Here is a 23305-nt window from a genome sequence, read left to right as displayed (position 1 = left end):
CACAGTGAAATCACTAATTGACGTCCGTTGGAACATTTGATCATGAGCACTGAGGCCATTTACTATTTCTGTTTATGGGCATAATGTAGAACAGTTGATATTTTTTTTTTTTTCATTCTTTTGTTTTGGATAGTCAGTCAATAAAAGGCATGTACAATTTGAGGTAAAACGTTTACAATATACACATAGAAGGACATTAACATTGTAGTAAAATCCAGCGAAGGCGTACTTCGACAACTTAAAACTTAAATTGACCATATTTTCTTCTTTTTTTTTTTGCTTTTGCTTCGGTATATAAGCCAATAATACTGAAGGTTAAGTGGGGGGGAGGGGGTGGAGGAGAGTTAGAAGGGGAAGGGAGGGGGGGGGACCACAAAGGCTGACGCAGGAACGTGGTCGAGAAGAGGGTAAACTGTAAATGTTAGAGGGTTGGAAGATGGTGCAGAGTCCTGATCGCCACACATGGGTCATGACGAAGTCTTTAAGGGTCAGAGGGGAACGAACGTTCTGCAAACTGCCAAGGAGCCCACACTTGGTTGAAAGTGTAACCTCTATCGTGCAAGTAGTAGGTGATCTCTTCCATGGCCGCCACATGCCAAATTTGCTTTTTAAGAGCGGACCGAGATGGAGGAGTGCTGCGTTTCCAACTGAGGGCTATAAGGGATTTGGTGGCTGTGAGGATGTGTGCAATTAGTTTTCTATAGAATGAAGTATTTTTGTTTGCTTGCTTTATGGTCTTTACAGCTAATCTTGCTAATGTGGTCAGCATTCCAGTTATGAATAGAAGGACTGATCAGTCTTATAACAGATGATGATAGAGCAGTATACTTTGAGATGAACTGGACAAACAAGCACCACGTGCGCTAATCTCACCGCTCATCTTTACCTGTACTCCATATGTGCACTACAGTGGGTGTGACTACAGCAGTACGATCATCTGCATCCTCTTAACTTCACAAGGCACCAGATCGCACCATTTGTACTGCACCTGTATTCTAGTCTAAGAAAGTCATTTCCCAGCATTGTCAGAAATATTTTTTATTCCTATCAATGAGCTATATTTACAGTGGTGGCTCTGTGGTATCCTGAAGCAGTCTCTGAGAAACAGTTTCTCCAAAAGTATTGTTATGGTTAGGAAATAAGTCTTATTTATTGCCCATAAACTAAACTGCTATAAACATCAATCAGACCAGAATTAATGCCTACTGCTGAACTAAAGCTTACTCTATTGGTACCTGTGGCTTTATTCAAGTCCATACTTAATTTTTATGCTGCTCCCTGTGCACCCTTTGAACATTATGGGCCTGATTCATTAAGGAAAATAAGGCAAAAAAATAAGTAAGTAAGTTTTCTCCAGGACTAAAGCATGTTACAATGCAAGTGGTGCAAATTAGTGTATTATTTTGCACGTAAATTAAATACTGTCTGTTTTTTCATGTAGGACACAAATACCTGATAGCTTTATTTTTACACTGACATTTAAAGGTGATCTAGGACATGCCCTGCCCCAACTATAAATCTGTCCCCACATTTTAAATGTATCTCCCTCTCCAATGCAACATGGTTTTGTCAAGGTGCAAAGTTACTCATTTGTTTTTGCTTTACTTTCCTTAATGAATTAGACCCTATACGTTCATATATAGAAATGGTAACAAGAACTATATCAAATCCTCTGGTAAAATATTTATTCTAATATCAGTCTTTGACCAGTATAGATGGTATCACCCTGACGTTTTGAACCAAAGCGCTTCACCAGCTAGAAAAGCAAAAGCATTCATAGTACTCCATGCTGACACACTGAAGTGAACAGGCAACACTCTTCCATTGGCACATGGGAGCATGCAACATTTTCTTAATTGCTCCTGTTTTACAGGATGAGCATTTCCATTCACTTCTATCTGTCATCATGGAGCACTGTGAATTCTTGCACTTTTCTAAATGGAATATCACAAGTGTTCAAAAGGCCAGTGTGACACCACCCTAATATAGTTTCTCTTCTACCGGTTTTCAGTTCAGAAAATAATAAAATCTTTCTTTAAAACAAAAATGTTCACGGATCACTGCTATTCAGTAAAATTACAGCTTTTAGCAAATTAATTTATTTATACAAGACAGCAGGATAAAATATTACCTGACCCTTTTGAGCACATATTTCCCTTAGAAATGAATGAAAGTGAAGAACATTTAGGTTTTGGACTAATAGATTTTTTTGTATCCAAGACATGTATTTGCGGACACTATGAAGAATTTGCCTTAGATTGAAAAATACTTTGCAGTTATTATGCAGTGTTTATTTACACAAACATCTGTGATACATATACTTTAATATGGAGTTGGTCCCCTTTTGCAGTGATAGCAGCTCCCACTCTTTTTGGAAGGCTTTCCACAAGATGTTGGAGTATTTCTGTGGGAATTTGTGCCCATTCATTCTGTAGACCATTTATAAGGTCTGGCACTGATATTGGATGAGAAGGCCTGGCTCGCAATATCCATTCCAGTTCCTCCTAAAGGTGCTTGATGGGGTTGAGGTCAGGGCTCTGTGCAGCCCAGTCAAGTTCTTCCACACCAGATTCATCAAACCATGTCTTTGTAGTCCTTGCTTTGCGCACTGGGGCACCATCATGTTAGAATAGAAAAGGGCCTTCCCCAAACTGTTGCCACAACGTTGGAAGCAAAGCATTGTCCAAAATGACTTGGTATGCTGAGGCATTAAGATTGCCCTTTACTAGAGATAAGTGACGTAGGCCAAAATCTGAAAAACAGCCCCATACCATTATTCCTCCTCCACCAAACTTCACAGTTGGCATAATGCAGTCAGGCAACTAATTTTCTCCTGGCATCTGACAAACCCAGACTCGCCCATCTGACTACCAAACAGAGAAGCGTGATTCACCACTCCACAGAACACGTTTCCACTGCTCCACAATCCAGTGTCGGTGTGCTTTACACCACTGCATCCGACGCTTGGCATTGGCCTTGGTGATGTGAGGCTTGCATGCAGCTGTTCGGCCATGGAATCCCATTCAATTACGCTCCCGCCGCACAGTTTTTGTTCTTACATTAATGCCAGTGGAAGTTCGGAACTCTTCAGAAATGGAATCAGCAGAGTGTTACTGACATTTATGCTTCATGCTCCTTAGCAGTCGTTGACCCTGCTCTGTGAGTTTACGTGGTCTTCTGCTTCGTGGCTGAGTTGCTGTTGTTCCTATACGCTTCCACTTTCTAATAATATCACTTACAGTTAACCGTGGAATATCCAACAGGGATGAAATTTCACAAACCATTTTATTGCAAAGTTGGCATCCTATCACAGTACCACGCTTGAAGTCAATGAGCTCTTCAGAACGACCCATTTTGTATCTTAAATGTTTGCAAATGAAGACTGCATGGCTAGGTTGATTTTATACACCTCTGGCAATGGGTTTGATTGAAAAACCTGAATTCAATAAGTAACAATTGTGGCCAAATACTTTTGTCCATATAGTGTATATATGGTCAGTGGCAAAACATGATTTATAAAGCTGGTAAACTGTTGATCTGCAGCACTATTCAGCGATCTGTTGATCTGCAGCACAGTTCACGTTTATAAAAGTAATAGTTATAGCTTAGCAGGTCAAGATGGAAGCAACCGAGTGTGTAAAGTTTGGCTTAATCTGAAGATGCCTTGTATTTTTTCCACATGTAATTTATTTTTTTTCGTGACGTGAAATGAGGTATTTAAAAGAGCAGAAATGAATGGAAAAGGCGACCTGTAAAGTGACAACAGACAGGACTTTGAAGTGATGTTTCCCCCTTTCCGCTAGATGCATTTACATCTGTACCCATAATTCCCCAGAAGTTGTGCACAGCATTTTTAGGAGGCAGATCATGGGTTGATCAAGCACTATGCAGTAATAGCCTGGAGATGCAAGTTACCAACACATGTTTTTGGGCTTAGAGTTACGTCTGAAATGTGTGTTCTGTAGCCATATTTTCCACTTCTACACATAGCGCGTTCTAGTTCTATGTGTTCCATACAACACTAACTTGCTTATCAGCAATGTTCATATTTAGGGGTAAATGTATCAAAGTCCGTTTTTTTCATCTCGGCGATGGCAAGTTTGCCTTTACAAGCCATCGCCCCTTTAAATTTTAGCTGCAAAGACGCCGATCTCCCGCGAGATGAAAAAACCGGACTTTGATACATTTACCCCTTAGAGTTGAAACACGCCTACGGATAATGCAACGCTGAATGCGAGCAGACATATTTACCTTGCACCTCTAAACTGCCTCCTAATTGTGTTTGAAATTCTTATATAATTGGTTTTTGAGTTAAAGATATCGTGCTGATTCATTAAGGAGTGTTTTCCCCTTGACAAACCATGTTACAATGCAAGTGGTGCAAATTAGTTTATTATTTTTCAAATAAGTTAAATACTGGCTGTTTTCTCATGTAGCACACAGATACTTGATAGCTTTACATCCCCCTCCAATGCAACATGGTTTTGCCAAGGTGCAAAGTTACTCATTTTTTTTGCTTTCCTTTCCTTAATGAATCAGACCCATCATGTGTAAAAAAAACTACTACAGGACTGTTCTGAAAACACTATATAAATAGGAGACCTACCACTGAAATGCCAATCAATAAAGTCTAAGTTTTTATGGACATTATGTTGCATCATGCCAATTTTCTAGCTTCTAGCTGTTGCTGTAGACATCTGATACAAGATTTGACTTGTTCTTTTTGTATCTTCTCACCCAGGAAGTTATGATGGAGAAATGATAGTTTGGAATAACAATACAGAGAATGCTTCCAGAAAACTTCACCCTGATCCTGCTAAAGCACTGAGGTCAAAATCGGGTAAGGAACTAAATAACAAATACTGATGAAGCAAGCTTGGGGCCTTTTCGCTATAGTATGCGGATGCCATGCTCATTGGTTCCCTGTTACAGTTAAAACCAAGCAAGATTTCCAGTGCTAGGACTAGTTGAGGACTTTGGGAGGGGGCATGTTGCCGTTTTTTTTATTTTATATTTTTTTAGTGTCCGAATGGAAATAACTATCAATCACTTGCAGTTCTCCGCTATTCAGCCGCATGTTGTTTTTCTGTACGTAAATGACAATTACCTACCCTTCAACCACAGATGCTGTTGATTCAATAATGTAAGATTAATTTTAAAATTAAAAGTAGTTGCTATTGGCAACATCTGTCACTCAGTGTGAACTGTGGTCCTTACTAGAACTTCATATAGTTACAATGCCTCAACAGCAATCCATGCTATTAGCCATGGTATTCCAAGTAAAAGTTACATTGTTTAGTGTTTAACATTAACATTACTGAATACTGATTACAAACATTTAAATGTGGTGGATAAATCAAATATCTACTTGTATTGCCACGTGTTAGCATGAAGTGGTTAGTGTTTTCTGATTGGTGCTTTTTATTTTATTATACACTGTTTTTCTTATTAAACTTTCAAACCTTTGCTTTTCTTCAGACTCCTCTGCTTCTCTGCGATCCGCTCACTTCCTGAACTTGTTTCAAGCTTAGTCTAGTATTAATTGATGTTTTAATTGAACAAGTGACTAACATGTTGATTTAAACTATGTAATTGCAACATCCACCATCCAAATCAAGGGTGCATTATGATTTTATTTTTATTCCAATCAACTGGTTTGCTCAGTGATCTGTTTCCTAATATAATTGTATAAAGAACCTGGTCAAGTACATTATAATTAATGTAACGGTCTATGCACATTAATTATGAAAATGCCATGCAAAAATGATTTGCATATTTCTTGCCTATGCAATGTATATATTTCCACAATTAAGTAGATGTAATTAACAACCTCTCTGGCACTGATTAAATCGATGGGATAATTGTATTTTGTTAAAGAGTACTAAAGTCACTTTTATTGCTGTAGTAGCAGCTCATTAAAATATTACCATACAATTAAGTAACCTATTTATTTTTTAAAAAAAATGACTCCTATTGAGTGTGTTTTGTTAAAGGTTAACTGTTATTTAATATGTTCACTATGTGTCTCAGTCACATACAATCAAAATGAAGTGGCTTTATATGGAAGCACAGTCTGCTCATAGAAATGAAGGTACAAACAAACAAATGTGGCAGTGATGGACTAACTTTTAGTTTCAGGAACTGAACATGAATACCTTGTGGTGAATATATAGATAACCGTACCTCCCAAAGGTCCCTTTGTTGGTGAGACTTCCCCGATCTTGTGATCTCGCTGGAGTGCTCCAATTGATGAAAATGACCTAAAGAGCATGTGACAATTTTAAAACATAATTGGGAAAAAATATAGACACCAATTCATAATTAATAATCTTAATTTGAGATCTATAAAGACATTCAACAAAAAATGTTGGAGGTCCCAAACTACTTCCAAATAATTCTTATTAGAACAAGAGATTATCTAGTATAAATAGTCCCAAAAATGTAAAAAAAAAAAAAAGTATTAGTGTGTATTGATTTCAATTCAATTAAAAGGTGCAAATTTACGCAATAAATTAAATAAGTGCACTTTACATGCACCTATTAAAGGTGAGATGAGGGCCTACAATAAAATCCACTCCTCAACTTCGTAAAATGTCACTAATCAAAGTAATAGCAGAATCTAGAGCTCCCTGGGATGAATTGCTGTCAATGAATGAAATATTAAAATAATGTCACTCACATAGTAAGAGACAAATAGTGACAAATAAATGTACATTGATTTAAATACATGTTTATTCACTTCTCATGTTTCACACCGTAAAAAATTATACATTATATTATCTTTATTGTTATTTAGGTCTATCCATGTCACATTATTCGTTGTTTCTAAGTGGACTTAAATTTGGAAACTGTTAAGTTATCCAGGAGTAGTGACATTCTGGATTGCTTAGTTAGGGAATCAACAAACAAGGAAGCAATGCTGGCAAAAACGTGCCGAATTTAAGGCTTCTCCTTATTTAACAAAGCCCCGGGCTATCACATTGGGGAAGCCTATTTACCATGTACAGTGGCAGTACAAGTATCGTCCCTGTATTCCTTATCGCAATCGCCATAGATGGTGATAGCCATGATTCTGAAGTAAAGAAAATGCTCTATTATTTAAATAAAGCATATTTTTCCTTTATTTTGTTAATAGTTATAGTTTTTTGTTCTATTTTCTACATTTTTTTTTATGGAATAACTTTATTATTTGTTTAATTGAATCTGGAACTGGAAGACCATGGCCTCTCAATACTCATGGTCAAAATGTCAGCCTATATATCACCCTCGATGTCCTAGCTGACTGCTGTTAGCGTCAATTATTGTATGTAATATATTCTGATTTTAGAACCAACACATTAAAATAGTCAAAAGTCTATATTAACTGTTATTGTGGAAAAAGAAATGTAAAAATATTTCCTTTGCTTACTCTATTGGTGCCCCTCCACCATCTCCAGTAAAAAACAAATCAGCATTTGAATTTTGGCTTAACTTTATAGTTTATAATGATATTTTTGTAAACATTGCACGTAATAAGTTATTGCTTTAATCTGCTGGCTGAAATAACCAAGGACGTTTCATGCTGAGTTGAGTGTAAACCTATGTTTGCATAGCATAAAATATGCACGTTAGTACAGCACATGCACAAAAAAAGTGTTTACCTATATCCATATACAGACCTGACACTTATGCCTCCTTACCCGTGAAGAGGCAGACAGAGGGAGGTAAGAGACATACTGTACAACTGCAGTCCAAGTACAGTAAGCGCATGTTCCTGTAATTGTGCATTGAGGCAGACCTGCACGGAGACGCAGATATACCTGTCAGTACCCGTATCATTTGCGTGTGCCTGCCTAATAGCAAATTCTATTTCCCATGTTGTTTTGGGGCCTGGTGCTAGTGCCCCAGTTGCCCTGCCTTTAATCTCTGAGATGTTTATAGGCTTCTGTAGGAATGTAATTATTTTGAAGGTAATTTTTGAAGTGCAAAATTTCCGCTGGGCAGTGCACAGACATCTTTTGATCCAGCAGGCTCCTTGATTTGTGCAAGAAAACCTAGATTCCTGGTGAAGTGCATGTGTTTATGGAGAAAGGTGGTAGACACAGACAGTAGGCTTATCGATGCACTTCAATTTCAGAGCAGTGCAGAAACAAGATTTTACTTCTTGCAGCGTATGGTCATTCTTACAAATGGACTTTTTTGCACCAGCTCAGGTATCATCCTATTTGTAATGGGACACGTTTTGCACCTTTGGTGAAGGAGTGCTCTTTAGGTCCGCTCTGACCAATGTAATTTACAGCTTCATGCACACAGAGCCTGTATATTTAATATAGATTGTCCCTATGTCAACTCACTCTCATGATTAATTTAAGCCAATAATAAAGGTAAACTGAGTAGTATTTTAGGAGAAAAACAGAAAAGTTTATTTTATTGAAAAAATAGTTGTACTGTAGTGGTAGGAGGTTGTACTTTGATGTGACGTTTACACTTTTGGGAATTTATACACAATGAGTTGCACTTGTAGTTTGTAGAGGCATCTCCCAATAGCAGTGAGTAGGTGTGCAGCTTGAAGCGCTCTGTGAGCACCATCAGCCCACCTAGCATCGGCCCACCTAGCATCGGCCCACCTAGCAGCGGCCCACCTAGTATCGGCCCACCTAGCATCGGCACACCTAGCATCGGCCCACCTAGCATTGGCCCACCTAGCAGCGGCCCACCTAGCAGTGGCCCACCTAGTATTGGCCCACCCAGCATTGGCCCACCTAGCATCGACCCACCTAGCATCGGCCCACCTAGCAGTGGCCAAACTAGCATCGGCCCACCTAGCATCGCCCACCTAGCATCGGCCCACCTAGCAGCAGCCCACCTAGTATTGGCCCACCTAGCATCGGCACACCTAGCATTGGCCCACCTAGCATCGGCCTACCTAGCATTGGCCCACCTAGCATCGGCCCACCTAGCAGCGGCCCACCTAGTATTGGCCCACCTAGCATCGGCACACCTAGCATCGGCCCACCTAGCATCGGCCTACCTAGTATTGGCCCACCTAGCAGCGGCCCACCTAGTATCGGCCCACCGAGCATCGGCCCACCTAGCATCGGCCCACCTAGCAGCGGCCCACCTAGCATCGGCCCACCTAGCAGCGGCCCACCTAGTATTGGCCCACCTAGCATCGGCACATCTAGCATTGGCCCACCTAGCATCAGCCTACCTAGTATTGGCCCACCTAGCATCTTCCCACCTAGTATTGGCCCACCTAGCATCGGCACACCTAGCATTGGCCCTCCTAGGATCGGCCCTCCTAGCATCGGCCCTTCTAGCATCGGCCCACCTAGCATCAGCCAACCTAGCAACGGCCAACCTAGCAACAACCCACCTAGCATCGGCACACCATCTATAATGCTTCTTTAAAGATTTTTTTTCACCACTCAAGTGTTTAGTTACCAGAACATCTTGATGTAAACTGTTTCATAGAGAATAGTGAAGATCATTTACAAAAGTGCAGGATTCATAGGTGCATGCCCAAATCCTGGTTTTTGAATCTGCCCCCAGAAAATCCAGTTTGCACTTAGATTTGCAAGTTTACTGGAATTGCGAATGGTGTAAAAAGTGAAAATGTCACTTCAAACACTATCCTCTAACCATATTGGGACCAGCCATTTATTTTGTTTTTACACTTTATTTAATACAAGGCTGAATAATCTTGCAATGACATTTGATCATAATATAATATGGCATAATCCATAAAAATATAAACATGTAAAAAAAAGTCTCATTTAAATCATCTGAGTACGAAATACGTATTTCCAAAGGCTCACATACAGAATTTGGAGGAATAGCTGCTCAAAATATAGTAAACAGATTACAATTGTGGGACCACTCTTTTCATTATTTTATCTTTTCAGATTTTCTCCTAATATATTACTTAGTATAGCCCAGTGGTTCCCAAACTTTTGCAGTTCGCGGCACCCTTAGCGTCTCCAAATTTTTTCAAGGCACCCCTCCAAAATAAATACTGAGCAGTCCTGTTTTAGTAGTAGTTGGGTCAAAAAATTGTAATAAGTATTTAGGTCAGGACAGAAATACTTATTTAGTTGTATGCAAAAATGCCCCCTCTGCATCCAGACACTCTGTCCCCTGGCATGCTGCCCCCCTCTGCAGCCCTCTGTCACACTGCCCCCCTCTGCTGTCACGCTGCCCCCCTCTGCTGTCACTGTGTACCCCTCTGCTGCCACTCTGCCCCCCTCTGCTGTCACTCTGTCCCCCTTTGCTGTCACTCTGTCCCCCTCTGCTGTCACTCTGTGCCCCTCTGCTGTCACTCTGTCCCCCTCTGCTGCCACGATCCTCTCACTCTGCCCCGCGCCAGCCATAAAAAAAATAAAGAACAGAAACTTACTAATCCGCGCAGCGCCGGGAACCAACAACCTCCTCTCTCCCGCAGCTTGTCACTGACGTCGATATTCAGTGACAGCTGCGGGAGAGAGGAGGTTGCTGGGTCCCGGCGCCGCACGGATTGGTAAGTTTCAGTTCTTTATTTTTTTTATGGCTGGCCCGCGGCACCCCAGTGACAATACTTTAGAGATGAATAATATGTGAACAAAAACAATTGCAGTCATGTGAACCACCCAGAAAACAGCCATTCCAGAGATTAAAATGCTTCTTTCCACTCTAATTTATACCAAGGCCAAGATCTTCTTCTCCCTTTCCCAATACTTCTACCAGTCCTCATGCCATTTCCACAGAGTATCATGGCCCTAGGCTCCACCTGGTCCCATTTGTATTAAATACATATATGTTACCTCATAAGTAAAGCATTGTTTATTAACGTAGAAATTTGGAAAGATGTTAAAATAATGTGCCCCCAGCAATCCAGCTTTCCTAAATCTGGGCTTAAGTGAAATCGGTCATAACCTGTTTAGCATCTGGATGATATTTATTTGTAACGTTATAGCTATACACAAACACACATACAAATCCAACAGAACTATTACAGATAATAAAACAAACCTTTTGATTCCAGAAAATGCAGCCCTTATAAATGCAAAATAGTAAGAAATATAATAGTCTTCAATTAAATGATTGTGTATTTAAAATTAATTTCAGGTGAACGCAGCGAACCTGTAGGCAGTGAAGGAATTATTGGTATTTCAGTATCTAGCACGGATACAACCAGGTGATAATCATTTATAAACAAGACAATCTGAAAATGATTTTTGTTACAGACTCTCAGCTGCCTAGTGCTGGAAAAAGAAGCATCTCATTGTCATCTTCTGGAAGATATACACGCTCCTTTAGTGGCTTCTGCAACACAGACTCTGACAGCAATAATACTGTAACAAGATTGTTTTTCCTTGGGGCAAGAAAACATATCTCAGCAACAGGTGAAAGCTTTCCAGAGATTTCATTTTTACACATTCCTCTGCTTGCACAGTACATATTGACTATAGCAGAAGTTTTGTCTGAAAAATGCTTCTCACATCTCTAGAGCACCAGTGTAAATTAAAATAATATACAAACTTTGATAGGAGAAGCAAGTATGAATTTGTCATTCCTGGTTGTTAAAGGAAAGGTAAATGAAGGATTTTTATGGGATAATTTACTAAAGGTCTTTTAAAAAGCTTCAAAAATGCATTTTGGCGATGGGCCTATAATTGCATTAATGTCTGAATGGGAAGTTTATTATCGTTGGGCTATGATGGTGGCGACAGCAGGGGTGCAAAATTAAACCCCTTTTGGATCCTCCCCCTCAATTCAATTTACGTGTACTTTCAATGGGACATATTTTGCACCATCCAGGCTTAATTCATATAGAAAGCAATTCTATGCATTTAAAAAAAAAAGCTTACACATACTAAAAACCATTTGAATGTACAAAAGCGAAAGATGAATTGAGTTTCCAATGACCACTGTTTTTTGTAGAAAATTAGGAAGATTAATTTAATTAAGGGGATGGCCAAAAAGTAACACTACGCAGTGTGTGCATCCTCATCGGGGGCTGAAATCACAAAAGAGGTTGTGCTAAGTGTTTGCACAAAGACAAACACTTATCACAACCCAAAAGAGGGATCTTGGCATAAACCTATGTACATGCAAGGAGGTGAAATAACAAATAATTGTTAATCTTCCGATTGTCTTACATCATACTTGCCTAACATCCTCCCGGTATGCCGCCTCTCCTGTTGGTAAAGAGAGTGGGGCCTTGGCGATGTGATTCGAGTCCTCAGGACTCGCCAGGTGGTTCCTGATAACGCCATTTGCTTCATGGTCTGCCAGGATGCGATTGTGTTATACTGCAGAGGGGTGAGGGGGCAGGCTGATGTGGATCCCGTTGTCATGTCCTTCGCTCTTGCCCTTTGACCAAAAAGTAGGCAAGTATGCATTACATTCTCCATATGTAGTGTAATAACGTACGTACATACATTATATATAAATATGATAAAGATCAAAACCCACATAGCAACTGTACTGTACGTATAAGCCCTGTCCATAAACGGTGTGCAAGTCACAGTTATATAACAAATAGGCAGAATAACTTGTATCACCAAGTGATACGGCTGCTATTTAATAAGCAAGACTTTATTTCCTGATTAAGTCATGTTATTAAAATAAATAAATAAATAAATGAAATCCTTGGCTCGAATTTAATTTGCTTTGAAATGGTTCACTTTGAAGAGTACAGTAATAATTACACTGATACATGTCAGAGGTACTTTCAAGATCATTTTGGCTTATAGATTTGAAATAATGAAGACTTTTTTTTTTTTACTAGCTACAGTCACTGCGGCTTCAAACAGAGAGCACAGCAGTGTACAATGACCTCACACATATCACCTAATCTCATTTGTACAGACCTGGCTGAGCCTCTTTCATTTCAGATGTGTATAATTGGCAGGTTTAAAGAAACACTGGAGTGATGTGTGTTTATGTCAAAACACACACTGTGCAGTATTACTGTATTTTAAAACAAACATCAGCAGCAATAATGGAAAATACATACATTATAAAGCTGCACTGGTTGATTTACTGAATTGATGAAGTAGACTACGCTTCACACTACTGCAGGTCTTGTTTTCTCCAACATATTTATTTTATTATTTTCCACTTTCACATTTCATTTGTTTTCTTGGATTTTTTCAGTCATGTATGTTTTCTTTTCCATTTATGTAAACGTTTACTTTAGTAGGTTAATAAAACATACTAAAGAGCTTACTTTTATATGTCTAAAACATAGTTGCCTACTCTCCTGAAATGTCCAGGAGACTCCCGAGTTTTTGTGAGTTCTCTCGGACTCCCGAGAGGGCAGGCAAAAATCCCGGATCCAGCTGTCTGCGTTGTTGAAGATGGGAGGGGGCGGGGCTTAACATTGCATTGTGGGTCCCCCCCTGCTGCGATTGGCCGACATTGCATAAGATTGACAGGGTCGGGGCCAAACGGAGCACCACACGTGGCCACTCCCCTTCGACGGACCCCCTCCCGGACAGCTGCCTTCAAAAGTAGGCAAGTATGGTCTGAAATAATCATTATTATTTAAAGAAGATGGCAGCTTGCAACCCCCGCCCCACTATCACTTAGACTAGTAGACCAGTGAAGGTACTTCCCATGAAACCCTGCAGTTACTGCATTTTTGAATGTCACTTCCTGGAGAGAACCTGACACGGTGTCTAATGAAAGGCATCCTTGATTAGACCAGTCAGGCCCTTCAGTTCATACCGTGTGTTAGATCTTTGGCTCTCTTAAGGTAGAGGGTAAACTTTAAGGGAAGATGCTGTAAGTTGCACAGCCATGTTTATAGCGCATACTTCTGTTTGCCTATTTTTTTTTTCAGTCCTCTCCTCCCCAAGTTGTCTTTCACTTTTCTTCTTCAATATCCACTTATATATCAATACATCATTTACCTTTACACTACATACAGACAGAGTTTTTTGGGAGCATGTCTAAAGTGCTTCGATTCTTGAGAAAGGCATATATAATGCCTCTCTATTCATGTGAATGGGATTCTAAAAATAATGGGCTTGAGTCATTAAGAAGAGCAAAGGATAACAAAGGAGTAACTTTGCACCTTGGCAAAACCATGTTGCATTGGAGGGGAAGCTAAATTTAAAATGTTGGGACAGATTTATAGCTGGGGGATTACATAACCTAGATCAACTTTAAATTTCAGTGTAAAAATAAATCTATCAAATATTTGTGTGCTAGATGAAAAATCAGCCAGTATTTAAGTTATGTGCAAAGTAATAAACTAATTTGCACCCCTTGCATTGTAACATGGTTTGTCCTGGATAATATTTACTCTTACTTACTTTCCTTAATGACTCAGGCTCAATGTTTGTAAAAGTTCATGAGCAAACTTCTTTATAACTCACAAGGTACAGCTGTAGAAAAGGTGTATTGCCTAATTCCTATGTTCTTAGATGTGACAAGGAAAAGAGAAACATGCCTATGACATTTCAAATATAATAAATTGTTTTTCCTTTTTGACTTTATTTTACTTCTTGTACAAAGTATATAAGCAACCCTGAAAATGCACACAATGCAATTTTCAAGTATATTTATCAGATTATAAAATGATTTTCATTCTAAAAGGTTTATTTAAAAGTGTTAGAGCCTATATCAACCACACATTTGCTTTTGTGACGTTGACTAGAATGATCTGAGGGAATATCTAATTGCTATGGTTGCTGCGGTTTAGTGCCTATTTGAATTATTACATAGGCCAAATTTCTGTCTGTCTGTCTATGTTTTTTATCATATAATTAAGACATTCAAATGATTAACATGGAAAATATTAGTATTATGTACATCTTAATAGTAACTTTTCCACTACAGGAGGTGCAAACCTGGTGTCTTGCGGAGGATCTGGCTATGTTAGATTTTGGAACATATTTAAAAACCAGTTAATGTCAGAGTTTGTAGCTCATGAAGGTGCAAGTTTTATAGTTATGACCATTGATGAGTCAAACAACTATCTGATAACAGGCGACCTTGATGGGTGCATAAAAGTTTGGAACATACAGGTAATGTAAATCCACTGCCGCGATATAGTTAACTTTCTAAAATGAATAAGCAAATACTGGATGTCATTTATGAACAAGACAAAAATACAGAAGTTTGGTAAAAAAGCGGGTTATTATTTAATTGTTTGAATTTTTGCACATTTGTGCTTTTTTACATCACACACATTTTTGCATAATTATATTGCAATGAGCTTCCATATAAGGTAAACCATGGTTCCAGGGAAAATTCGGGATAGCCACAATAATGCGCCAGATTCTGCTCACAGATGAGATTTAATATAGCAGAAGATATTGTAATGGACTTCAAGGAGTAGAGAGTGTACAGCCCTTTACCTTGGATGTTGACACTGTCTTGTACGCACATTTCATAGTGGAAGTGCATCACAATGCACATAAACACTATAATAGTATAAAAAATGCTTGAAATATAAAGATGTAGCACTTTTTGTCCCTTTGCTTTAAGAAATAGACAAGGCTATGACAAGTAGAATGTTATGTGTCAAAAATGGAAACGTTTTAATGAATGAATGTAGTAATCCAAGGTAATAGTAGGCATTAGTGTGAATTGACATTTTTAGTTTTTCTGGCATTTCTGTCATAGAACACAAGCCTGTAAATAGTCCATGCAAATGAACATACAAAGTACAGTCATGGCCAAAAGTTTTGAGAAAGACACAAATATTATTTTTCACAAAGTCTGCTGCATCAGTTTTTATGATGGCAATTTGCATATACTCCAGAATGTCATTAAGAGTGATCAGATAAATTGCAATTAATTTTAAAGTCCCTCTTTACCATAACAATGAACTTTATCCCAAAAACAAAATTTCCACTGCATTTCAGCCCTGCCACAAAAGGACCAGCTGACATCAGGTCAGTGATTTTCTCGCTAACGCAGGTGAGAGTGTTAACGAGGACAAGGCTGGAGACACGTTCATGCTGATTGAGTTAGAATAACAGACTGGAAGCTTTTAAAGGAGGGCAGTGCTTGAAATCATTGTTCTTCCTCTGTTAACAATGGTTAGCTGCAAGGAAACACGTGCAGTCATCATTGCTTTGCACAAAAAGGACTTCACAGGCAAGGATATTGCTGCTAGTAAGATTGCACCTAAGTCAACTATGTATCAGATCATCAAGAACTTCAAGGAGAGAGGTTCAATAGTTGTGAAGAAGGCTTCAGGGCACCTAAGAACATCCAGCAAGTGCCAGGATTGTCTCCTAAAGTGGATTCAGCTGCGAGATCAGGGCACCACAGTGCAGAGCTTGCTCCTGTGTCATGCCAACAGTAAAGCATCCTGAGACCATTCATGTGTGGGGTTGCTTCTCAGACAAGGCAGTGGGCTCACTCACAATTTTGCCTAAGAACACAGCTATGAATAAAGAATGGTACCAAAACCTCTTCCAAGAGCAACTTCTCCCAACCATCAAGAACAGTTTGGTGATGAACAATGCCTTTTCCAGCATGACAGAGCACCTTGCCATAAGGCAAAAGTGATAACTAAGTGGTTTGGGGATCAAAACATCAAAATTTTGGGTCCATAGCCAGGAAACTTCCCAAACCTTAATCCCATTGAGAACTTGTGGTCAATCCTCAAGAGGAGGATGGACAAACAAAAACCCACAAATTCTAACAAACTCCAAGCATTGATTAAGCAAGAATGGGCGGCCATCAGTCAGTATGTGGCCCAGAAGTTGATTGACAGCATGACAGGGGCGAATTGCAGAGGTCTTTAAAAAGAAGGGTCAACACTGCAAATATTGACTCTTTGCATAAACTTAATGTAATTGTCAATAAAAGCCTGTGACACTTATGAAATGCTTGTAATTTTACTTCAACATACCATAGCAACATCTGACTAAGAGGTCTAAAAACACTGAAGCAGCAATCTTTGTGAAAACCAATACTTGTGTCATTATCAACTTTTGCCCATGACTGTACAATAAAGGCTTTCTCCAGTATATGCATCCAGCAGATAGGAAAGCACATTTGCCTATAAAATAAAGTGCTGTCCCTCAACATTGTAATCTGGCAACAAATTCTAATGGGCTTATTATAGGGGGAATATGGCACTTTTAGTTAAAGTAAGGTTACATGTTTGAAATGTGTGTTTTCCTGCATATTAAAATACATATAAGCCATGTTTATGTAAGTTTAATTTGCATTTGATATGTATATATGTTGAAGCGCATCAGACACACTGGAATGGAAAAAGAAGCATTCAAAATAACGCATAACACAGCATGTAAAGCATCTTTAAACACATGTAAAGATGCAAATATTTACTGTCTCATTTGGTGTAACAATTTTTTTTACATCCGTTTTACATCCACTCCACTTGCATTAAAAACACGTAACTTTACAATGTAAAGCAAGTTAAATGGCCGATGTGGTGAATTACATTTCAAAACACGTTCTTTGTAATCTTGCACTAAATTTCTTTAATCTTTTCTGTAATGTGTTTGGGGTCTGAAGGGTTATGAAGCATTCGCTACAATGACTGATGTTTTATTTTCTAATCATGGCTGACCTTGTGAGTCAGAGTAATGTTCTGAGAAAAAAATGTATACAAACTCTTTTGTACTTCTTACCAGGTCCTGGTTTAAATCACTTGAGCCTGTAGACACAGTACTTTGTGCCCAAGGCCTCATCCCATCAACTAGCCAAAGCCATTTTACCTGATCTTTATTTTCCTTATAGTTAAATAAAACCCATGTCCCTCATTATTTTATACTCCCTACATTTGGCTTACGTAGCATACCTTGTAGGAAAGTCACCTTATAGGGTTCTTGTATTCTTGCTGTGCAGAAGCAGGGAGCAGTGTGAACTAAAATTCATCATCTTGCCCCTTCTATAGAGATATTGGACTCGTCTCCAACCAATGTAGAACGGTGGCATGCCAACAGATTGTAGTTCTATCTGCAGTTTGCTATGCATACTCCTGCAAAGCAAGGTGCAAGGGGAACACGGCAGACATCCATGTGTTCCGTGTTGGAACTACCGCCAATGTACTGGGTGCAGCCTGGAGGGGGGAGAGGGGGAGTCAAGTAATGCCGGGTCACCCTCCCAGAAAAGCAGAATGAAGGCTTTTTCTGAGCCCAACCAGGAGCCTGTAGCTCTGGTTTTCTTGTTATTTTTCAGCCCTCGCTACATGTGATGCAATCATCATCATCATCATCATCATCATTTATTTATATAGCGCCACTGATTCCGTAGCGCTGTACAAATATAGTTTGACAGACAGCTCAATGTCTTCCTTTTATCAGGCTTTACCAGATTGTGGAAGAATCTAATAGAAATCAATACTTAAATGCCTATAGTATAAGATGAATTCTCTAAATATGCAAAGATGAGTAGAACATTTATAAGGGAATACATAGCTTGGAAACCTTGAAGAAGTGAAATGTCAATCTGACAAAATGCATAAATCAGCATATAATCAGTAAACAGCTACATTAATTATGCATACACGCAAAGCTGTCACAAGGCAAAGACATGGCGGATGTTACAGGTAGGAATTACTATGCAGACAAGCAATATGGCATCTGAGCCCTGAGTAACTTCCTGATTTCACAAGTTACAGTAAGGACAACTTTATCATACACTGCTGGGCAAGGATGGATAACCAGCAGAGGGAGCAGGAAGCAATGCATGCAATACAATAGAAAATATTCACAGTCAGTGGTCAAAGAGGAATGGGAATGTAAGTGAATGGAATTTGATAGTTTTACAATGCAGAAAGTAGGAGAAGTGGCGGTATGGCGTACCACCCAGTGGCGGAACTAAATTAGGTGCAGCAGGTGCAGTGCATTGGGGGAGATAATGGGGCCCGACTCCCTGCACTGGGCCCTACAGCTCGCTAGTTCCGTCTCTGATACCACAGTCTACCAGCCCACTGTTTACAGTTTGGTTAGCAAACATCTCCGATACCACAAATAATTAAACCCCAGGGGGTAAATGTATGAATCTCCGGATTCTTCATCTCCGGCGTGTTCAGCCTCTTCAGCGCTTAAATTTAAAGCGGTGCTGCATTGTAAAGGGAAGTTTCCCTTTACAATGCAGCGCCGCTTTAAATTTAAGCGCTGAAGAGGCTGAACACGCCGGAGATGAAGAATCCGGAGATTCATACATTTACCCCCAAGTCTCAGTACAGGTTCCAACCTCCAAAGCTATCAGAAAGTATCCTTCAAAATTCAACTTTAACCAATTAACAATCATACTTACCTATTGGTCATCTCTGCCCTGCAAGAGATGTAAAAGCCAGATAAAAAAGAGGGCTGTATGGACAAGGCAAGGTGTATGATGACAAGAAGTGGGCAGGACAAAGCATACGATGACACGGTTTGCGTCATCATGACAAATCCCCTCTCACGCTCTAGTGGGATTCCTTCCGGGAGCTTAGTCTGCCAGAGTCTGGACATTCCAGAAGAGGAGGCAACTATGGTTAAGATATATTCCTTAGACTATCCAAACCCCAAGTTAAGTTAGTATTTTCCTAATGTATTTAAAGTTCAGTGAAATCTTTTAGTATTTTGTTTTTGTGCTGAATCCTGCATATGACACATGAAAAAAGTTTTCGTTTGCTGTATGTGTTTTACTATAAAAAAATTTTGTGCTATAGGAGTACTGCGTTGATTACAGTGAAAACAAGAGTGTCGAACTCCCTCCCATAGTTGCATCATTCCAGCCTCACACTGATTGCGTCACACACCTAGAAACATGCGCACACAGCCATTGCCTCCTGATCCTTTCCTCATCTGCAGACTGCAGTATATGTGTCAGTGATGTACTTGGGAATCTAGTTGGAGTATTTGGACAGGTGAGCACTTCTTGACCTCTTTTGTGAAAATTGAGCCTATTGAATGCCCTTTATTTGACTTACTGATCTAATGATAAATTGGCAATTTTAAATGATCAATACTGATGTGTTAGTCAAATGACATCAACAACATTTAACCCCCAAAGGAGTGTTATGTCCAGCAACATATGCAACGACATAAAGGCTAATTCAGTATCAACTATTTGCAATTAGTCTTGTCTCTTACGTTACAACTTTGTGAATTTTGCACTAATGCATCATTTAAATGGAAGCTTTCATTGGAGATTGAAAATTTTATCAGCCATGGATAGAGGCCTATAAACGGCTCCTTCTTTCCTGTGCATGTTTTTTTTACATTTAAGGCTTGTTCAGATGAGCACTTTGTAAAACATCCTCACCTCACAGAACACAGAGGCCATGACAATGCAGCTGGTATAGTAATCTTTGATCCCTATGTTGGTACGGATGACATGGGGCAGCAGTAAAAAAAAAATGTGAATCAGAAAAAGTTCTGTATGCAGTACAATTGGGGATGTAGGGTTAGGAATGGAATCTGCTATAAAAACTGAGACATTTATGAGCCATTGTTAGCAGCCAATTAATCTACCAGGATGTTTTTGGAGTGTGGGAGGAAACCTGCGCAAGCACAGGGAGAACATACAAACTCCACACAGATTAAGGCTCTGTGTGTAAATTAAACTCATGACCAGCGCTGTGTGGCAGAAGTGTTAACCCCAGAGCCACTGTGCTGCCCACCATGGATACTTGAGGCGTTTTTTACATATCATTGACGGCAAGAAACTTTACGTCTTCTATAAGGCATGAATTAAGAATGCTCTCATATAACGTTTATATTATGAATAAAGTTTTCATATTTGTAACATTATATATTAAATGTCACGTAAGAATAAATATTAACATGAATGGGTCACTCTCTATGCTTGTGTACACAGTAATTCTCAATCATTTTTAATCACATCAGCCATCTCCACCTCTCAGTAAGCATCCATATCATTGATGTGATAGAAGCAGAAAACTCAGTTAGTTGTTGACCCTTCAGTTGAAGAATTGTTAGTGATCCTTGTTTAAATCCAATCAATACAAACATGGTAAAGGTTTCCTTTATTTAATTTATACATGCTTACTGTTGTTTAGGAAGAGCACTGGAGGATTGAGAAATGCCCTCTAGTCCTTATAGCTGATAATGAATTAGAAAGTATAGAGGAAACAACAAAGGCCTTGGCCTCCCCCCATAGAGACACAGCAGTACAATCTGAAACTCATTTTCTAAATCTGCTAACTGAGGATAAAGAGGACTTGCCCTTTAAGTAAGTAACAACTTCTTTTTTTTTTACATTTATTGAAAATGTAATTAGTTTACACAGCAACGTTAATGTAGGTCATGACATGTTTTTTGCATAACTGCTTGCTTCCATCTGTCAAGTGCGAATACAAAGAAGCCATGCCTATGTAAACCGTGTTAGTGTACCGTGTAAAGGGCTCTTTCAGAGTTAGCGCATGTCTGTTGTTTTGCGTATGATAGATATTTACGTAATATGTATACACACCAAAAATCTCTCCCTATATGTATATGTATTCTTACATATTGTTGACTTGCATCTCCTGGAGAAGAGAACGATAATAGGGCGAGTACAATAAGGGCACGTTAACATAATTGTGACATAAATAGACTTGGAGGCATCACTATATTCTCTTCTTGGGAGCTGTATCTCTTAAAGGTACTGGACGGATGGTGCACGGATACGAAGTGATGATGGGCTGTTTTTGATTGGCTGATGGCAGATTGACCTCCCCAGCTAATAGTACTTCATACTGTATCACCTCGTCTATATTATATGAAGTCATGGCCATCTAGATGCATTGCTTGTTTGTCATTTCCACTTGGACTACTGTAGGAAAGAATATTCCCATTTGATTTTTAGCAGAAAAACAGATGTTTGTGTTTAATTTAATTTGTATATTGATTTTTATAGTTTCTGACTTTCAGTTATTGATAACACTGTCATGGCACTATTCTATTTTGTGTATATGTGACTTTTTTATTATTACATTGCGTAAAAGTAGGGTAATACGACTTTAGTATTTACAACTTCTTTCATGGGGTGCATGCACACTTGTAAGCTTGACGCAAATGTTATTGTGTTTGAGATGGATGCATCTTGAGCTGCATCTAACTATACATATGCACACAAATTCTCTTTTCCTTATGTGTGTCTTTTGTACGTTGGGGGCCCAAATGCCTCCAACTCTAAATGAGCCCACAGTGTTTAGGCACTTTCTAGACCTTATTTGAGGGAACTTAATTTGCTCCATGAGTTAGAATTGATTAATCTGACATGTTAAAAAAATGACATTTTCCTGTAAACATGAACACTGTAATAAGTAATCTGATATGACATTTCATAGTGCGCCATGTGCCTTGAAGATAACACGTTTTATAATGTCATGTGTGCTGTGTCAATGTAATACCTTTAAATTAACATTTGCGCCCCCAGGGATAATTATGCACATTAAAGATGTACTCATTCAGCTGTTACAGTCAACAACTTTGAGTAAGATTGCCATTTTTGTGCTAATTATCATACACCAGACAGGTATATGATAATTAACACAAATAGTAGCATGCTAAATTTGATCAACTTCAGTGTATTAACCTGAGATTAGATATTATAGCATGACTTGTACAGCTGTGGATACGAGTGTGAAAGAAAATTACCATTCTGCTGAAAATAGCAGTGCAAATAAAATTAATCAGTATTTATTTAACATGTATATTTTCAGCTCTATTTTGTTTCTACTATATCTCCAGTAATGTCTACCTGCAATTAATCCTTCTGCTGTACAAAACTTGTTTGTAGTCGTACCCTTACACTTATACCCAAAAAAGTACCAAAATGTTTGTTATAACTTCCAACCATGACCATATCCCTAATCCTAATCTAATACTCTTCCCTAAATAAACAGTCTGAGTGGTGCTGCAGCTATTCAACCCCTTAATCTTGGCATAGGGGTAAGGATTACTACCTGTACAGTCCAGCTAACAGATATTAGTTGTCCAGCTTGTCACTCACCGGACCGTGAGTGCCTCTTCCCGGACATTTAGGAACCGTGGCCGTCCACCATCCTGAGGGTCTGCGCATGCGCAGCCCTTTTCTATACTTCAGTGTATACCCCTTTAACTCAATTGGCAGATCAGGCAACACTCCCTATATTAAGCACCTGTGGTCAACACCACGTTGCCTGATCTTGGAGTCTCATTCCTCATGAGTCTCTGAAGGTGTTCCTGTATTACTCGTGTATTCAGCGCTGCTGATTCCTGTGGTTTCCAAACCACTTCTACTACTGTGGTTCCATACCACTTCTACCATCAACTGTATCATCATGACTGTTTGCTGATTCCTATCCGCTGCCTCCGTGCACTACAGTCTTCTAAACCACTTCTACGTTATTTTGCCTCCGTGCACTCCAGCTTTT

General features: G+C 39.2%; 1 protein-coding gene across 1 annotated transcript in view; it reads left to right on the top strand.

The window, feature by feature from the left end:
• Nucleotides 1–23305, top strand: part of WDR49 (WD repeat domain 49) — a 109150-nt gene that overhangs the window by 69303 nt on the left and 16542 nt on the right. The window contains exons 11-15 of the mRNA XM_075200567.1: nt 4742–4840; nt 11202–11360; nt 14806–14993; nt 19613–19810; nt 20966–21138. Coding sequence (XP_075056668.1) covers nt 4742–4840; nt 11202–11360; nt 14806–14993; nt 19613–19810; nt 20966–21138 — 817 coding nt within the window. The remainder of the gene's footprint in view (nt 1–4741; nt 4841–11201; nt 11361–14805; nt 14994–19612; nt 19811–20965; nt 21139–23305) is intronic.

This window comes from Mixophyes fleayi, chromosome 3 (genome assembly GCF_038048845.1).
Source record: "Mixophyes fleayi isolate aMixFle1 chromosome 3, aMixFle1.hap1, whole genome shotgun sequence".
NCBI lineage: Eukaryota > Metazoa > Chordata > Amphibia > Anura > Limnodynastidae > Mixophyes > Mixophyes fleayi.
The sequence above is the reverse complement of the archived record's forward strand: the minus strand, read 5'-3'. Positions and strand labels throughout refer to the sequence as shown.